An 18,402-nucleotide genomic window follows, 5' to 3' on the forward strand; every position below is an offset into this window, starting at 1 on the left:
TAGTATATAGATTTTGAGAAAATTTTCTAAACAGAGTACCTAGAAGCTTGTATGATCAAAAAAATCCTCAAACAAATTTAATAGATTGAAATATTGAGTCAACTTAAAAGTACTGATTTCTTTAAAGTAAACTAAACGTACGATGGGTTGACTAAGCATTAATAAGTAAATCAGGCAATTGAGAATAAAAACATATTATCTATTGGAGTTTACATTAAGGTAATATCAGACCAATCTCTTTTGTCCAACCCGGAAAATAGGAAGTAAAATTTCTTGGATCATTTTTATAATCTAGGGGATGTGCCACTAGTATTTACGATCGGATCACGATCTGGTCATAAATAGTTGCGATCCCTTTTTGGATTTATCGTTCCCACTAGATTATAATTTTTGTTCGGAGCGGACGACCGGAGGCTATCCGGAGGACATCCTCGCTCGGCACCTAGTAATCTGACCACTTATCCACCACCAGAGACCTTCGGGTGGCCTCCGACCGTCCGCTCCGAACAAAAATTATAATCCGGAGAGGACAATGAACCCAAGAAAAAATCATAACCATTTACGATCAGATCATAATTATAATCCGATCACAAAAGTAAGTGGCATATCCAGACTATAAAAAAGTGATCCAGCAAATGTGCTCGGAAAATAGACCTGCGGCGTGAGTGAGTGTGTAGAAGAACAAACCCGGTCAAATGTAGCAATCCAAGTTGGCTACCCGGGGCCGCCCGGTTCAGATTCCATCCCACTCCCACTGTTCTTCCACCCCATCCTTTCCTCTGCTCTCTCCAACGCGAAGGAAGAAGAGCCCACCTTCTGCCCCCTCCTTCAATCGCTTCTCTCGTCATGAGCGTCGCCTTCTACCACGCCTCCGCTCTCACAAGCACCCTGGCCTCCCCCTCCACTCCTATCCGCATACGCCACCGCGCTCTCTGCCAAAACCGCGCCTCCTGCCTTACTTTCCGCCCGTTGCGGGCTCACGCTTCCGATAATGTTACAATTTCGCCTAAAAGTTCTTCCTTTTCGATTTCGGTGCCGCAGCAGCAAGCGGAAGCATCAGACGAGGAGGATTTGGAAGAAAAGGAGCCTCCTTCCGTCGAGCAGTGGTTCCATGACGTGGCCCAAGAGAGGGATATGAGGTCACTCCCCTCGCCCGAGCTCCAGGTGGTCCAGCTCGAGGATCTCCCAGAGCAATGGAGGAGGTCCAAGATCGCGTGGCTCTGCAAGGAACTGCCGTCCTACAAACACTCCACTTTCGTCAGAATCCTCAACGCGCAGCGCAAGTGGATCAGGCAAGAAGACGCCACCTACGTCGCTGTCCACTGTATGCGAATCCGGGAGAACGAAGCCAGCTTCCGGGTGCGTACCAGTAGTTATATCTGCTCTGCCCACCATCTGTTCGTTTATATGCCTAAATCACTTATTCCGCTTGGGGTTAAACTCAGTTTGGTTTTTTCCCCCCAAAAAAAAAAAAGATTTTTTTCCAGCATCAACGGTGGTGTTCTTGATTTCTTCTGCATCAAACCAACTCCTGATTCTGGATTGCTCTTGGTTTTCTTTTCAGGTGTACAAATGGATGTCACAGCAGCACTGGTTCCGCTTTGATTTACCTCTTGCGACAAAGCTTGCTGATTATTTGGGAAAGGACCGGAAATTTGCAAAATGTCGAGAGATCTTTGACGCTATCGTGAATCAAGGTCGTGTCCCCAGTGAGTCCACTTTTCACATATTGACAGTAGCTTATCTGAGTGCACCTGTCGAAGGTTGCCTCCATGAAGCTTGCGGCATCTATAACAAGATGATTCAATTGGGCGGCTATATGCCACGCCTGAGCTTGCACAACTCTCTCTTCAGAGCCATCATGAGTCAGCCGAGTGGTAAAGTAAAGCATTATCTTAGACAAGCTGAGTTCATCTTCCACAACATAATCACTTGTGATCTTGAGGTGCATCAAGATATCTATGCTGGTTTGATCTGGCTCCACAGCTATCAAGACACCATTGACACGGAAAGGATTGCAGCTCTAAGGAAAGAAATGAAAATTGCTGGGTTCAAAGAGAGTACAGATGTTCTCATCTCCATCATGAGGGCTTACTCGAAAGAAGGTAATGTAGAAGAAACAGAAAACACATGGCTCAAGCTTCTTCGGGGTGATTGTAGTATCCCACCTAAGGCTTTTGTTTATCGCATGGACCTTTATGCAAGAGTTGGAGAGCCCATGAAATCACTGGAGATATTTGATACGATGAAGAAGCAAAATATACCTGTTAGTTCGGCTGCATATCTTAAAATCATTGAGGTCATGTCAAAGGCTGAGGAGATTGAATTTGCTGAAGCAATTTTTGAAGAGTACATTGGAACTGGAATGAAACATCTTATGCCTGCCTATGAAGATTTGATATCTATGTACTTCAGTTTGGGTTTAGATGATAAGTTGGTAACAACATTCTATCAATGCCTGACCAAATGCAGTCCCAATAGGAGGATCTATAATATATACCTGGAGTCCTTGGTGAGAGTTGGCAACCTTGAGAAGGCTGAAGATGTATTTAATGAGATGCATTCAAATGGGACAATTGGTAGTAGTGCCCGGTCATGTAATGCCATTTTGGAAGGCTATCTTGCTTCAAGAGATTGTGTTAAAGCTGAAAAGATATATGATATCATGCGCCTTAAAAAATATGAACTAAAGGCTGAACTTTTGGAAAAGCTACAAGAAGTTATTAGCTTGAATAGGAAGATAGTTAAGAGAAAAATAAGCATGAAGCTCAACAACGAACAGCGTGAAATTCTAGTTGGCTTACTACTAGGAGGTGTAAGAATAGAATCAGACGAGGAGAGGAGGAATCATGCCATATTTTTTGAATTTGATCAGAATTCCAAGGTTCACTCTTCTCTAAAAGTACATATTCATGAAAGGTTTTATGAATGGTTAACATCTTCAAGTAGGTCTACAGATGATGACAAGGTATTAAATCAATTTTGTACTGTGGCACACTCTTATTTTGGTTTCTTTGCCGATCAGTTCTGGTTGAACGGCCGACCTATGATTCCGAAGCTTATTCATAGGTGGTTATCAGCTCGTGTTCTTGCATATTGGTATATGTTTGGAGGATTGAGAATTTCCTCAGGTGATATTTTGTTGAAGCTGAAAGGCGGTGGCTGCGGAGGCACTGAAAGGATCATCAAATCATTACAGGCAAGATCCTTAGAATGCAGAACCAAAAGGAAGGGAAGAGTGTTTTGGATAGGATTTCAAGGAGCCAATGCCGATAGATTTTGGGAACTCACTGAACCCTACATTTTGGCGACTGTTAAGAGTCATTTGGATCCTGGTGGTTGTGTCTCAGTTAATGGAGAGGAAGAAGTTGAATTCAATACCTTGGAGTCTGAGTCTGATATCGATTGAGGGCTGCCTCTTAGTGAAGAAAAAAAAAGCAACCAGCTCGGTTTGATAAACCATTTGACACTGAATTCACTGAGACATTTGAAACGAATGAAAATAAATGTAGGTGATGTTGCCATGAGGAAAATGTAGATTTTGTAGAATGTCCTGTTTATTATATTTTGCTGCAACATAAGCCAAATACGCTGTGTGGATGATTAAATTGATTTGCAAAGGGAAAAGTAAATGATCTTCTACGTCTATTTGCTGGTTTGATCCTGTTTGACTATGAAAATTTCGCACACAAAGGAATCATATTAATGTTTTACGAAGAGCAGAAAAGATAGAAAAATTGGCATGTTTGGCAGTTGGTCGACGGCATAAAGGATTCCATGAAGGAGTTTTGTATACAAAACATAGAATTTTAATGCTTCATCTATCGTATCAATGGGGATATTAGAGGATATATTTTTTAATAGAAGATACCAATGAAAGTGCAAAATATAGTTCATGGTAGAAATTGCTAAGTATTGCTAACTAGTTCGATTTATCTAACAAATAGTTCGTCTTATCGTGAACCATTGTATTCGTATGAAATCAAGTCAGTAACATTATCATTGGTTAATGCTCTGTTATATTCGCCTTCAACTCAAAATTATGCGCCACTTCATCAACAACTATTAATATTGAGCATTGATGTTTTCTCCAATAAATTGGAGTTAATTTTTAATAGATGTAAAATGTGTTGTTGAATATCTAACATTTCTCATATAAAAGTTATTATGAGTAAAATATTTCTCATGATTTATTTATCTATATCATATGTGGGGTCTACGATAGGGAATTATTTGGAATGAGCAATATGCCCTAATTAATATTGAGCATTATAATATTTTCTTTAGGTTTTTAGCATTCATTCATTCAATAATCACACTGAATTGATGAAATATATCTTCATCAATCTGTGCTATCTTATCCACATTTTTGAGAGTCCTATCAATCAAATGTAGACAAGAAAATCTAGAATTATTATGTTTTGTGGCACACTCTTATGTGCATGACTTTGAATTCATAACCTCTCTTGTATGAAATCGCTATGTTGGTTGTGCTCACTACACATGAAAATGGTTAGTTCCGACTACATCTTGATCCTCATACAATTGTCTATTTAGTTTGATAATTGATGCATGTGTAATGGTTGAGTTTGATGCCAACTGTGATGTATGCCACCTTTCATTGCTCTTAGAGCATCCATAATAATTAGGGATATTTTTCTTAAATATTTATGGTCTCCACTTCCATGTCATTTTTCAAATATCTTACTATTCAAATAACTCAACATTCACAATGAAATATTCCACCAATCAAATATTTATGGGTCCCACCCATCAAATATTCACTCTCAAATATCCTTAATTCCACAATCAAATATCTCACCAACTAATTATTTATGGGGTCCACAACCATTTAATTAACTTATATTTAATTTTAAGAAAAATATAATAGAAGATATATAAATTTAAGTTCATACAAATACAAATATTTTATAAATTTAAAATTGAAATATAGAGATATAAACCATATTAAATTAATAAAATAAACATGCCGCGGGTAAAATAAACCATAGAAATTAACTACATATTCAATTTTTTCTTCAGTTGTTCACATATCGTTAGATGATTTTGAAGTTGTTCATCAATCATACCTCGTGTGTCCATTACGAGGAGTTGATATACTTGGATGAGTTGATCCACTTTCTTATTGTTATTATATTCTTCAACTGTGTCATTGATTGTTGCATAGCCTGATTCAATTCATCAATTAGGCCTACTCTTTCTTTGCCTTTCCTCTTTGTTGCCTTCTGTCCCATCGAATGAGATCGGATTTCTCTATCATCTATATCAGTAGTTGTGTTAGGATTAGAAGAGTCAGTATGTGCACCTGATAATTCTGATGTTCTTGTTTTTTTTTGTAGCCCGTCACTCTGAGGATTGAGGAGCATACATCGGACTATCTTTCACGATTCTCCACACATGCTCATATTGGAAAGTAGTTTTAAAAGTACTCTTGTATTCTTCATGAGCTCTCACTATCAAATCCTCGTCACTCCATCCGCTTGGTCGATCATTATACCATTTATTGTAGATTTCATTGTATCTATTTACGATTTTTTTTAATGAAGCCCAATGTGATTTTGCTTTCTTTGCAGTTCTCTTTTTAGCTCCCTTAGCTCGATTGGTATTGAAGTATGCCACAACTCGTTTCTAAAATGACTCACTCTTCTGGGCATTATCAACTACTGAATTTTTACTCATAATTGTGTAGGCCGCTGCAAGGAGCTTATCATCTGCTACTGTCCATACTGTTCACTTGCTATGATCTTCATCTGATTTGTTGCCCATCTCTGGCGCTTGATTGAGAATAATATCGTCGGACCCTATTTCAGATGAGAATGGAAGAAATTGTGAGTTGGGGACTGCATAAGGTGTACCTTTATCACTGTCAGTTACATCAACACTAGCTCTTCTCGATTCATTTGATTGAATTTCTGGTGATTGAAGCGGATTAATTTCATGAGATGGGCCTTGTATGAAATACTGACTACTCTGCCAATATTCTGGAGGATATGTATAAAACGGAGCTCTAGGGTCGCCACTCAAAGAATTTGGATAACTTTGGAAATTATGATAATATGGTGGGGGGTATGAAAATAGTTGGAAATTTAGTGGATGTTGAGTGGGAAATGGAAATTGAGGATTGAAGAAATTAAGATGGACTCGAGAACTTTCTTCACTAGAATTTTCGTCGATATTTGGAGAGTTGAACAAATCCCTAAAATAATGACCAGAATTTTTATCCATTTCTCTTTAAATTTTTGATAGACAATAGATATGAAAATGATAAAAATAGATGAAAGAAAAGATGCATATATAGAATTTTTTCTAACGATCTCCGATCATCCAAGTCTCCACCAAAATCAGCATATGCAAATCCTTGTAAAGAAAACTCTACACCCTTCTCATAGAGTAGACCCAAGTTAAGAGTAGAATTAACATATTTTAAGATCTTCTTAGCCTCTTCGAAGTGTGGCTTCCTTGGCTCTTGCATGTATCGACTGACCATACCAACAGAGAAGGCAATATCCGGCCTTGTTATTGTCAAATAAATAAGACTTCCCACAAGTGTACGAAAGGGACGAGGGTCCGACAAACATGTTCCTTCGTCACGACAAAGTCTTGTATTTACATCAAGTGGTGTAGATCGCTTCTTTCCATCAATCAAACCAAATTTCTCAATGAGTCGTTTAGCATAACTGAACTGAGACACATAAATTCCTTTATCCAGATTTTCAATTTGCAACCCAAGAAAATTACTAAGCTCCCCAAGTTTCTTCATATCAAATCGCAACGAAAGTTCTTCCTGAAGACGAGTGACCTCTGCATAATTGCTGCCTGTTAGAATTATGTCGTCCACATACAACAGAACGATCACCATGAGTCCTTGACGTTTCTTGATAAAGAGACTTGAATCTGCTCTGATACCATGTAGAGAAAACCAGAATCGACGAAACTTCCGTCACTCCAAGAATATCGAAGTGGTTTAATTTTTGGAACGTTTAAAATTTTTCAGAACTTTCTAACATTTTTTTTTTTTTTGACCGTTTGATTTGTTTTTTATTTTTTATTTTTTTTTCAATTTAATTAAATTAAAAAAAACAAAAAAAATTAAAAGTAATTGCAGCCCACAATTTTGATGGGCCACATCATATTTAATTAAATAAAAAAAATTAAAAAAAAAATTAAAACAATGACAACCCATCATTTTAATGGACCCATAAGAAAAAATCATAGACACAAATTTATATCTAGTGATTTCTAATCATCTCTCAAATTAAATATTCCTCATAATGGAGAATATTTAAGAGGAGAGATATTTGGAGAAATATCTCTTCTAAATATCCCCATTCGAGATGTTCTTACAGTAATTCATTTGTTTTTGAATTTTGATAAAATGAATAAATGGTTGTAATCTCAATATACAAATCAAATTATGTAATTACGAAGAAACCACTATTAGGATTAAAAGAATTATTTAAAAATATGGTATCATTGCATTAGCGGTCCCTTCACGACGGGACCACGACAGTCCCAAGTTATTGAAAGAAAGTTTAACAGAAATCAAAATTGGTAAGTAGTGAGAGCCTGTAGAGATAATAAAATCCTGTCCTATGTACACTTAACCAACTTCGTCAACCCTGGGCCCTTAAAAGCTTATTCAATTGTGGTAAAATTCGAATACGTTCACCCTCAGCGTCTCCGCCAATCCGTTCCAAGGTCAATACGGAGGAGGTAAATCATGGGCGACTACTAGTCTTTGGAATAGTGACTAGCACATAAGGGAGGTATTTACCTCGACTTTACCGAGATTCGAACTTCAGACCTCATTATGATAACATCTCATACACTAGTCACTAGACCCATCCGAAAAAACCTTAAAAACTTATTCAAGTAGTTTATCTTGAGGGATATATTTAAACAACCCTTAAACGAGATACAAAAATTTAATGGAATCTTAAATTATTTGTAGGAGAGCAATGAAAGAAAAGAAGAATATTTTACATTTGTTCCATTTGATTTTAGAGAAAGAAAAACAACAAGCCGTTAGTTTGGCTCTATTCCAACCACAGGTTATCATAACAGCTTGCAGATGGTACATGTAATTCAACCCAAGCGACCACCGACAGAAGTTCTTGGCTGAGCGTCAAACTTTGCTGCAGTCACCGTCACCGACATGTTCTCATTGACTTTTTGACTCAATTTAGTCAGCGATGACTATGACATTCTTGTTAGATCTTGCGCCGCCAGTTGGGTCGACAGCCACTTCTTCCCTACCCCAAAATATCAGCTCAGCTTCCTGCAGCAGTGCGTGTTCATCTCTTTGTTCAAGTGTGGACTTTGGGGCGTGTGAACTGGAGGACCAAGGAGCTAGTGGTATCTTCTCCATTTACACATTTATCTGGCCTTTCCCTACTTTGGATTTTTCTATATAGTGATGCCTTCTTGTACATTAGCAGAATGAGTTTCGGGCATAGGCTCAGTTCTTCAAGGTGTTTGCAGGTATGCTTGTAAGGAGTTACACGTTGCAACTCCTCTTTCTTGTCAAAATTTATGCATGCTTCCTTATTTTTGCTTATATGGGATGATGGAAAAAGAGGAGGGATAGGAGACATGATAAGGATGGGAAATAGTAAGAATGGATGTGGTTTAATGAGTTCATATTTATTTATTTACTTGCAAAGAAGGAGAACCTAATTTAAAATTCTCCTTCCTTTGTTTACTTTAGGGGAAAAGTTAGAAGGATGAAAAGTTAAGGCTAAAGTCCTTCTGGTGCCCCTCTTAATTCATTCCATTAGAATATTGTTAGTAATAATTCTTTTGGATAGTGAGAGTTCCACTTGTATCAGAAGGGCCAATATATCTCTTGATTATGACTTAGAGCTTAACCCTCTTCTTGTTGTTAGTTTGTTGATATCTAGTTATTTACATCAACTCACTTGGTCCGTTAGACAACAGATTTCTCTCTTTAAGTTGTCCTTCCACACAGTCAGAAGTTATTTCCTCAGTTCATGAGAGATTATTAATAGAAATTGAAGTAATGAAATTAAGTTGACTACTTCATGTATGAGCTAGGCACAATGGTAAAATTGCCGTCGTGTAACTTGGAGGTCACGAGTTCAAGTCGCAAAAATAGTCTCTTGTAAAGTTAATGCAGGGTAAACAATACATCTAATATGGTCCGACTCTTCCCGGGACCCGCATTGGCGGGAGCTTTATGCACCGGACTACCCTTTACTTTATATGACCTAGGTTAGAGGCATTTTCCCTCCTTTTTTCGATCAAGAAATAGTTTGTCTCTTTGCTTGTGTCCATCAACCTATCTAATTTGCCTCTTTCCTTCAAATTAAGAACTTCAACGTTGTCTGAATTAGAGCCGCTGTTTCAAAATTTGTAATTTGTTTCTACAGAATGGAAGATGATAAAATAGGGGCATTGACTTTGTCTCTCATTTGCACATATTGTCTACTACTAGTCAATGGATATGATGTGCCCATGACACTATTGGAAAGTGCAGTTGACCAAGGAGCAGGTTTCCATTTAAACTCCATTTTTTTTCCTTGAAAATTTGCAATTTGGAACTCCTTTTTCAATCTTCTTCGAATCACATTCTGTTTTTGGAGATAATTTAAGGCTTTTGATTTGAAGATATTTTGCAGTGTGTCTGGATGGAAGTCCCCCAGCTTATCATTTCTCTCCAGGTTTCGACTCTGGGGCTAATAACTGGCTAGTTCACATGGAGGTCTGCCACTTAATTTAACTTTCTTGTCAAGGAAAAAGTAGGAGATGTTTATTTAACATTATATATTATTTTCAGAATGTATAATCATAATAAATATATAGTGGTAGTCCATGCAAATTCTATCATGATATAGAGCCTAGGTTTGTATTGGTTGGAATATTTCATATTTCTATTTTTTATATATACTATTATAGCGTGATTTTAGATTGATATTCTGTTGTTTTGAGCAAGTTATTTTCATCTCTTGGAATTCACTCATGGGCTAAACCTGATCCATATTCTTGTGAAGCATGAATTTAGTATAAAAGAAACATACTTGAAGAGGTTGCAAACCTGATCCATATTCCTCTGAATCATGAAGATCTCTTGTTGAAAAGCAACATACTTGAAGAGATTGCAAAGTAGAGCCACAACATGAGTCTAGAAACCTAAATTTATGGAATTATCTTACCTAGTTACTGAGAGTTTTAATTCTTCCTTTCTGCATACTTGATGATATCTTCATCTTCTATCAATATAGTAAAGGTGGAAATTGATATCCATACCAATAAAACGAGCTAGATGTTGTTTCTTGATGAAAGGGAGTGTTTTTACTTAGAGAAAATTGTCACTGGTGGATCTAAATATGCCTCTTCATTAACATAACAATTATGACATACAATTGGTTCACTCATAACAATTGGAGGAAAGAAAAGTTATGAATTTTGATTTGAAAAAGAAGCAGCTTCCCTAACCCTCTTCAATGGGTTGTGACTACTAGGTTTTGCATCCTTCCTGGTTCACTATGCACCCTTGAATTAGATTAACCATCCAGATCTGTTAGCTGATGCATTACTTCACCTAGACCTAATGGATCACTCCAATTTGGCATGACTCGACCAATTAGTATGCAACCCAGACTGGCATTCTGTGTGACAGCTTGGCCAATGTAAGTGTTCTACATGTTATAGATTCAATATGTGCCTCACAACAATGTGAAATTTTGAAGTGCACTTTTCATTAAAAAAGCAACTCATGATATGTGCATGTTCGCACCACATCACTTATGTGCATTACATAGCATATGGTCTCACCGAGTGGCTCTCCAGCACTAACTGCATTTTACAAGACTTGATGGATGTTGCTTCATTCATAAGTCTTCATCTCCCTCCAAAAACTAGATGTGTAACTAAAGCCCCATATGGCTTCTTCTTACTCCCCATATCTCTTGAACAAAACAAAAAAAAAAAAAGCTGGTTTTCAGCTTTTTTGCTTTGAAATTCTACAACAATTTATACCAAATTGTTCTTTAGAGCTCCTGTGCTAATTGGACTAATGTATCATCATCTTCATTTGATAGGGGGGAGGCTGGTGCACAAGTATCCAAGATTGTCTTGCTCGGAAAGATACTTTCAGAGGCTCATCCAAGTACATGAAGCCTCTTTCATTCTCTGGGATCTTAGGCAATAGGCAGAAATCAAATCCCGGTACCTTCTCTTTCTCTCTCTCTTCTTTTCCAGAAGAAGCAGTAGCCTGAGGTATTCATTCCACACGTAATAGGAACTGATCTTCTGAACTAAATGTAAGAAAAGGAAGCAACAATCTTATAATTGATCAATACTTCAGTTGAATTTCTTGGCTTTCTCCTTTTTGTTAGTGTATAAATTTATAAATCTAAATTATAGAAGAAACAGAATCTGAACCAGTAATTATATTAGTCTCACCGGCACTACGCCCACAAGATGACAATGCAAAACTCTCAAAGCATATTATGCTTGTTGCTGATAGAGGGCATACAAATGATAAATCCTAAACTATACTCATGGAAGGTAACTATGATAAATAGCATTTTCTGTACTCGTGCTGTTTTGAAAATTACTTTGTTGGAACTATGAAATGGATGTATTAACTTTACTAGTTCATGAATAGATAGATATACCTCTTGGACGATTACTTGTTCTCTTTAATGATAAATATGCTCTTCTCATCCTGTTCATCAACAACAACAACAACAACCAAGTTTTATCCCCCTAGATGGGGTCAGCTATATGAATCATTTTACGCCATTGATTTTATCTCCTATTATATCATCATCTATACTTATAAATTTTATCTTATTTTATTATTGCTAACCAAAGTCTTTTTTATCTTCCTCTTCCTCGTTTGATGTGCGTGTTTGTCAAAGTTTCACATCGCCTAACTGGAGCATTTATTGGTCGTCTAAGTATATGCTCGTACTATCTTAAACGTATCTCTCAGAGTTTTTCCTCAATAGATGCAACTCTGACTTTCTCTCTAATGCTTTAATTCTTATTCTGCCCATTCTTGTATATCCACACATCCACCTTAACATCCTCATCTTTGCAACTCTCATCTTCTACTCATGTGCTCGAATCATAGCCCAACATTCAGCTCCATATAACATACTGCGGTTTTGTAGAAGTTTCCTTTAAGTTTTAGAGGTATTTTATAGTCACATAAAACACCCGATGCTCTCCTCCATTTCAACCATCCTGCTTGTATTTTATATAAAACATCTCTCTTAATCCCTCTATCATTTTGCAAAAAATGATCCTAAATATCTAAAGTTCTCGATTTTGAGCAACTCGTCATATCCTATCTTAACAATTGTCTCATTATGTCTAATATTGCTAAACTTAAATTCTATATATTATGTTTTTATTCTACTAAGCCTAAAACCTTTCCCTTCTAGTATTTCCCGTAAAGATTCTAGTTTAACATTTATTTCTTCACGTGTTTCATCTACCAAAACAATATCATCTGCAAACAACATGCACCACGGTACTGTGTCTTGAATGCGTGCAGTGAGTTTGTCCATAATTAGTGTAAAAAGATAGGGACTTAGAGCTGATTCTTGATGTAACCCTATCTTTATTGGAAATGTTTCAGTTACTTCGTCTTAAGTCTTTACTCTAGTCGTTACATCCTCGTATATATCCTTGATTAGTTCAATATATACTACGCTAACATATTTTTTTTTAGAATTTTCCATATAATTTCTCTTAGGACTCTATTATAAGTTTTATCTATGTCAATGAATACCATGTGTAGATCTTATTTTTGCTCCTGATATTTTTCAATTAATTATCTAAGAAGATGTATAACTTCTATTGTCGACCTTTCAAACATGAACCCAAATTGATTTTCGGTTACTGTGGTCTCCTTCCTCAATCTTTTTTCTATTACTTTTTTCCAAAATTTCATAGTATGACTCATTAGTTTAATACCCCTATAGTTTGCATAATTTTGTATGTCTCTCTTGTTCTATATAAGGGAACTAGAGTACTTATCCTCCATTGATCAGGTATTTTTTTCGTTTTCAATATCATGTTAAATAATTTTGTAAGTCATTCAATACCTTGTTTCCCTAGTCACTTCCACACCTCTATCGGAATATCATCTGATCCAACGGCTTTTCCATTATGCATCCTATTTAAAGCTTGTTCTACTTCTGAAGTTTGAATTTTACGATAAAAATTTTAATTTCTATGCTCATTTGTCCTATTTAAATTACCTAAGTTAAGTTGGTCACCTAAACCTTCATTAAAAAGTTGATGAAAATACCTCTTTCACCGCTCTTTTATTTCTACATCGTTTACTAGTACCCTATTACATTCATCTTTAATATATTTTATTTGGATAAGATCTCTTATCTTCCTTTCTCTCATTTTAGCTATTCTATAAATGTCTCTTTCCCCTTCTTTTGTATCTAATTTTTGATATAATCATTCAAAAATTTCATTCTTTGCTTCATTCACTACTCTCTTATTTTCTTTCTTGGCTATTATATATTTTTTAAAGTTTTCCTCATTCTTACAAATATATAATTCCTTATAAGCTATTCATTTTTCCTTCACTTTCTCTTGTACTTTGTCATTCCACTACCAAGATTCCTTACTTAACGGTGTATGTCCCTTTGACTCACCGAGTACACTCTTAGCTACCATTTTCAACTTTGATATCATCTTATCCCATGTCGTATTAGAATCACCGTATATTTTACCTAATGCTTATACTCCTACCTTCTCCTTGAATATATTTTGTTTCCCATCCTTTAACTTCTACCACTTAATTCTAGGAGTCGTATTTATTTTCTTTCTATTGATATTATGCTTAAGGTGTAGATCTAATACTACTAACCTATGTTGGATAGTTAAGTTTTCTCCAGGGATGACTTTGCAATCTTTACAAATATTTCTATTCTTTTTTCTAACCATAGAAAAGTCAATTTGTAATTTATTATTCCCACTTTTGAACGTGACTAAGTGTTCGTTTTTCTTAAAAAACGTAGTAGCTAATATAAGGTCATATAATATAGTTTTCCCTTTCTCATTTCTCGTTCCAAACTCATAACCCCGTATTCTCTCATATTCCTCATTTTTCACTTTGACATCCCATTTAGATCAACTCCTATTAAAATTATTTTATTTGGTGGAATATTTTATAATATTTCATCTAAGTCGTCCCAAAATCTTGATTTGGTAGTTTCATCTAATCCTACATGCGGTGCATATACGCTAATTATGCTCATAGATTCTTTCGCCACTATTATCTTAAAGGCTATAATTCTATCCTCTTTTCTAACTACTCCTACAACTTCTCCTTTAACCAACTATCTACAACAATACTCATTCCATTTCTTGCTTTACTCTTTATACCATAACTTAAAACTCGAGTTCTCTATCAGTTTTACCTTCTCGCCTACCCATTTTGTTTCTTGTACACACAAAATACTAATTCTTCTCCTAATCATTGAATCTACTATCGTCATTGATTTACCAGTGAGGGTTCCTATGTTCCACGTTCTAAATCTTAGATTATTAGTTTTTCTATCATATTTGTTCTTATCCAACCTATAGTGTGAGAACTCTTGCTTATTTAACATTACATCCAAGTTCTCATAGAGATGTAGCGGTCCTTGCCGATACGTTATAGTTAGACCTTGCAACGCGAACTCTTACATATTTAACACTACACCCGAGTTCTGGAGATGTATCAGTCCTTGCCGAGACGCTACAGTTGTACTTGCAACGTGTTCCTTCCGGGGAACAACTTAGCATTAACACAATAGTTTAATGGATCCATTCATTGAATATTTGTCATAATTTTAACACTGGCTGACAATCTAACGCAACCCTCCTCCTTTATCCGGGCTTGAGACCGGCCATGATTGGTTCTTCTCATCCTGTTCATCGATGATATAAAATCCATTTTGTTGCTTTTTGCTACTCACAAGCAATCAAACATGTTGATCACATATGACTGTGTAAAAGGGGTTTTTGAGCCACTGTAAAGATATGAATGATATCTTGCTTGTTTCATAAAAAAATTCAAACAAAATATCATTTTTCTGTTTTTCTATTTTTATTTAGAAACTTTGTTTTTAACTGAAGTAGTTTTCATGCATTTGATCTCTCTTAGCCTGACTACATGCAGATTTCTACAACTGGAATAAGGTCAAGATTCGATACTGTGATGGTTCATCATTTACAGGAGATGTGGATGAAGTTGATCCTGTAAGTGAGATAATTACTTGATGCTTCTGATCAAACTGCACTTATTATGAAAAAATTTGGTAATTTGGTTAACTCTGTGATGCTTATTAATGCCTTTTTTCTCACCAGGCAACAAATTTGTACTTTAGAGGAGCAAAGGTTTGGCTCGCTGTTATAGAAGAATTGTTGGAGAAGGGGATGAATAAGGCAGAAAAAGTAATGACCATTTGAATCATGGAGATTTGTGTTTAGCAATCTTGATTGATCAATCACCTTCACCAAAAGTATAACTGTATAAGCTGTTACAAATGGGTAAAATCTAGAATTTTAAAAAATACACTCTCCCTCATGAATGGGTGGATGAACTAGACTATCAAAGTTAATTTGGGCTCACATTTTTTAGTTATTGAACTAAAGAAGATTCAAGTGCAACATCTCCTCTAATATCATGTTAAATTTTGATTGGATCTCTTGCCCTAAAATTGTCAGGAAAGCACTCAATCAATAACTTCTCATTCTTGGCAATGCTAATATCTATGTTATTCAGCCATGGGTATGGACATCCTACACGAGTGTGGATCCAAATGCCCAACATTTTTCAAACTTTTTTTTACAAATGATCAATAGGGGATATTAGGTGTTCATTCAAAGTGTTGGCATCTACATAATATTCAACTCGAACACAAAGAGGATAGAAGTTTAAGTGAATTTCTAATAAATGAGCATGATTGCAGGCTCTGCTTTCAGGTTGTTCAGCAGGTGGTCTGGCTTCCATACTACATTGTGACAGATTTCATGATCTTGTACCTGAGAACGCAACCGTTAAGTGCCTCTCGGATGCTGGTTTTTTCATAAACACGTAAGGCTGGCTTTTTTATTGATGCTATTTGATTCTACATTGTTCAAGTACTAGTATTTATTGCTTGAGGAAACAATGGTTATGTTTTTTCATAACAGGAAAGACATTTCTGGAGCAGAGTCTATTGCATCCTACTACAGCAATGTTGTTGGCACTCATGTACAGTAATTTCTTGCATCTAAAATTTCCGTTTGTTTGTTTGAAAACAACTTGTCTTTGTAAGAATGTTTTCATAGAAAACTTTTACAAGGAAAAAAAATTATTTTCTGCTATTTGGCAATGATATTGAGAATATTTTTCGGGTGGCAACTCGTAGAAGGATGAGAGTGGGAAGACGGGTGAAAGTCATTTCCCTGAAACTAAATTTAGTATTTTCATTCATCTTCTCAACATTTTCTGTTGATCATGATTATAGGAAAATACTTCACAAAACAAACTGAGTCTAATACTGACTATAGATTTTCTTTAATGTATAGAAGTGCAAACTACAAGATAAATTTCATGTTTCCCAAATTGAAGTGCACCTTGTCAATTGGTGCTATTTTTCAAGCTTTTAGTGGTTCTAGTACTTCATGTTTGGCTGTTTTTCAATCATGATGATCTACAGGGGTCTGCAAAGAACTTGCCATCTTCGTGCACTGCAAGAATGACTCCGAGCATGGTTGGCGACATCATTCTACTAAGAGACTGACTTTTTTGTTGAAAAATATATTAATTTCATATTTGAAAAAACATTAACGATTTGAACGCAGTGTTTCTTCCCTCAATATGTGGTGCCTGAGATGCGCACACCTCTTTTCATTTTGAATGCAGCCTATGATGCATGGCAGGTCACAACTTCATCTGATAAGCCGATGCAAAACTTATCCGAAAAAACATGCGCGATAAATTCTATTTTCGCTTTAAACTTGCAGATCAAGAACATTTTGGCTCCAAGTTCTGCTGACCCACATAAGACTTGGAGCAATTGCAAACTTGATATAAATCAGTGTTCTTCCGACCAGCTCGAGACAATGCATGGTAAGACTTTCTTTTCCACATTGGTAGTGCAATTTATGATTCTTAGCATCTGTTTCAGTACATGGACTCTGTTGCATGAGACTGTTGGTGTAATTGGCATGAAATGAACAGGTTTCCGGTCACAATTCCTGAGTGCTTTGCCGGTACTTGAGAACTCATCCATTGGCATGTTCATAAACTCATGCTATGCTCACTGTCAGTCAGGAAGCCAAGATACATGGCTAGCTGCTGATTCTCCTTCACTAAATAACACTGTAAGCTCTGCCATTCTCCACTTAACCTCATCTTATCTTCACGAAAACATCCCGAAAAGTAGATTGTCAATATAAAACCAACACCAACATGATTAAGTATTGTTGTTTATTGTAGCCAATTGCCACTGCAGTGGGAGACTGGTTTTACGGCAGGACCATGTTTCAGAAGATCGACTGCGCATATCCATGTGACTCGTCATGTATCAACCGGGTGGAAGATTAGGAACTGAACACTTGCAGTTATATTTATTCTCTAATTAAGCTGAGTGTGACAAACTAAATCAAAGCTTCTTCCATGTTGCCCCTGTTGTGTTTCTCCCTTTCTTTCTTTCTTTCTTTTTCTCAAGAAAAATGTTGTATTTGTTCTACATGGGATGCTTTTGGATAGAATCTCAAATTTCTATTGAATCTCATTGTCCATCAAATTCTCGTCGGTGAAAGAATGAATTGGTGATCCTTAGTGAGCAAGGTTGAGTGAGAACTTCTTTGCGGATAGGGTCTTAAGGATCTAAATTCTAACCAGTTGCCTGAAACAATTTGTTTCCATTTCCTTATATCAGATATCACATTCTTGACCAAATCCCTGTTCTATGTTACTTTTCATGTTCTCCTTTGATATGTTTTTTATCTGATAGATTTTGTTTCTCTTTATCGAGTGTCTGAAATCATGTTGTGTCAATATTTGTTGCCACGGGTAGAAATTAGATATGACAATTTACAAAAGGTGTTTTTTGAATTAATCAAAAAGTACATGCTATTTTAATATTTATGAAAGGATATATTTAATTTTGTACTCTTCTTATTTTACCTTTCTTGTCAAATTTTATTTTCTTTTCTCTTTCCTCTTTTATCCATACAATCTCTCTTCTCTTTCCTTTTCTCTTTATCTTTCCTCCGTCTTTTTGCATTTCTCTTCCCTCTCTTTTTGCATGCACGCAGAAATATTAGATCCATGTTGGACTTAATATAATTCTATATCAGGCTCAACATGTGCCTAATATGAATCTTGTTAGTGCAATTGTTCCTAGGTTA

General features: G+C 36.1%; 2 protein-coding genes across 3 annotated transcripts; both read left to right on the forward strand.

Moving 5' to 3' along the window:
- The first annotated feature begins 697 nt into the window (after window positions 1-697).
- Window positions 698-3,649, forward strand: LOC122015474 (pentatricopeptide repeat-containing protein OTP51, chloroplastic-like). Its single transcript, XM_042572381.1, has 2 exons — window positions 698-1,359; window positions 1,565-3,649. Exons 1-2 carry the CDS (start codon window positions 847-849, stop codon window positions 3,407-3,409), a joined length of 2,358 nt encoding a protein of 785 aa, XP_042428315.1. The 5' UTR covers window positions 698-846; the 3' UTR covers window positions 3,410-3,649.
- A 4,471-nt stretch (window positions 3,650-8,120) lies between these two features.
- LOC122015832 (pectin acetylesterase 8-like) lies at window positions 8,121-17,778 on the forward strand. Of its 2 annotated transcripts, none has more exons than XM_042572891.1 (14): window positions 8,121-8,376; window positions 8,460-8,502; window positions 9,411-9,532; window positions 9,660-9,742; window positions 11,082-11,208; window positions 15,179-15,258; window positions 15,367-15,453; window positions 15,972-16,096; window positions 16,195-16,255; window positions 16,704-16,757; window positions 16,849-16,926; window positions 17,011-17,116; window positions 17,228-17,370; window positions 17,486-17,778. In XM_042572891.1, exons 3-14 carry the CDS (start codon window positions 9,412-9,414, stop codon window positions 17,591-17,593), a joined length of 1,173 nt encoding a protein of 390 aa, XP_042428825.1. In that variant the 5' UTR covers window positions 8,121-8,376; window positions 8,460-8,502; window position 9,411; the 3' UTR covers window positions 17,594-17,778. The 2 variants fall into 2 exon arrangements, with proteins under 2 accessions (XP_042428825.1, XP_042428826.1); XM_042572892.1 differs by having other exon boundaries at window positions 8,122-8,376; window positions 8,457-8,502; window positions 9,649-9,742.
- Window positions 17,779-18,402: the final 624 nt, after the last annotated feature.

This window comes from Zingiber officinale, chromosome 8B, assembly GCF_018446385.1.
Source record: "Zingiber officinale cultivar Zhangliang chromosome 8B, Zo_v1.1, whole genome shotgun sequence".
NCBI lineage: Eukaryota > Viridiplantae > Streptophyta > Magnoliopsida > Zingiberales > Zingiberaceae > Zingiber > Zingiber officinale.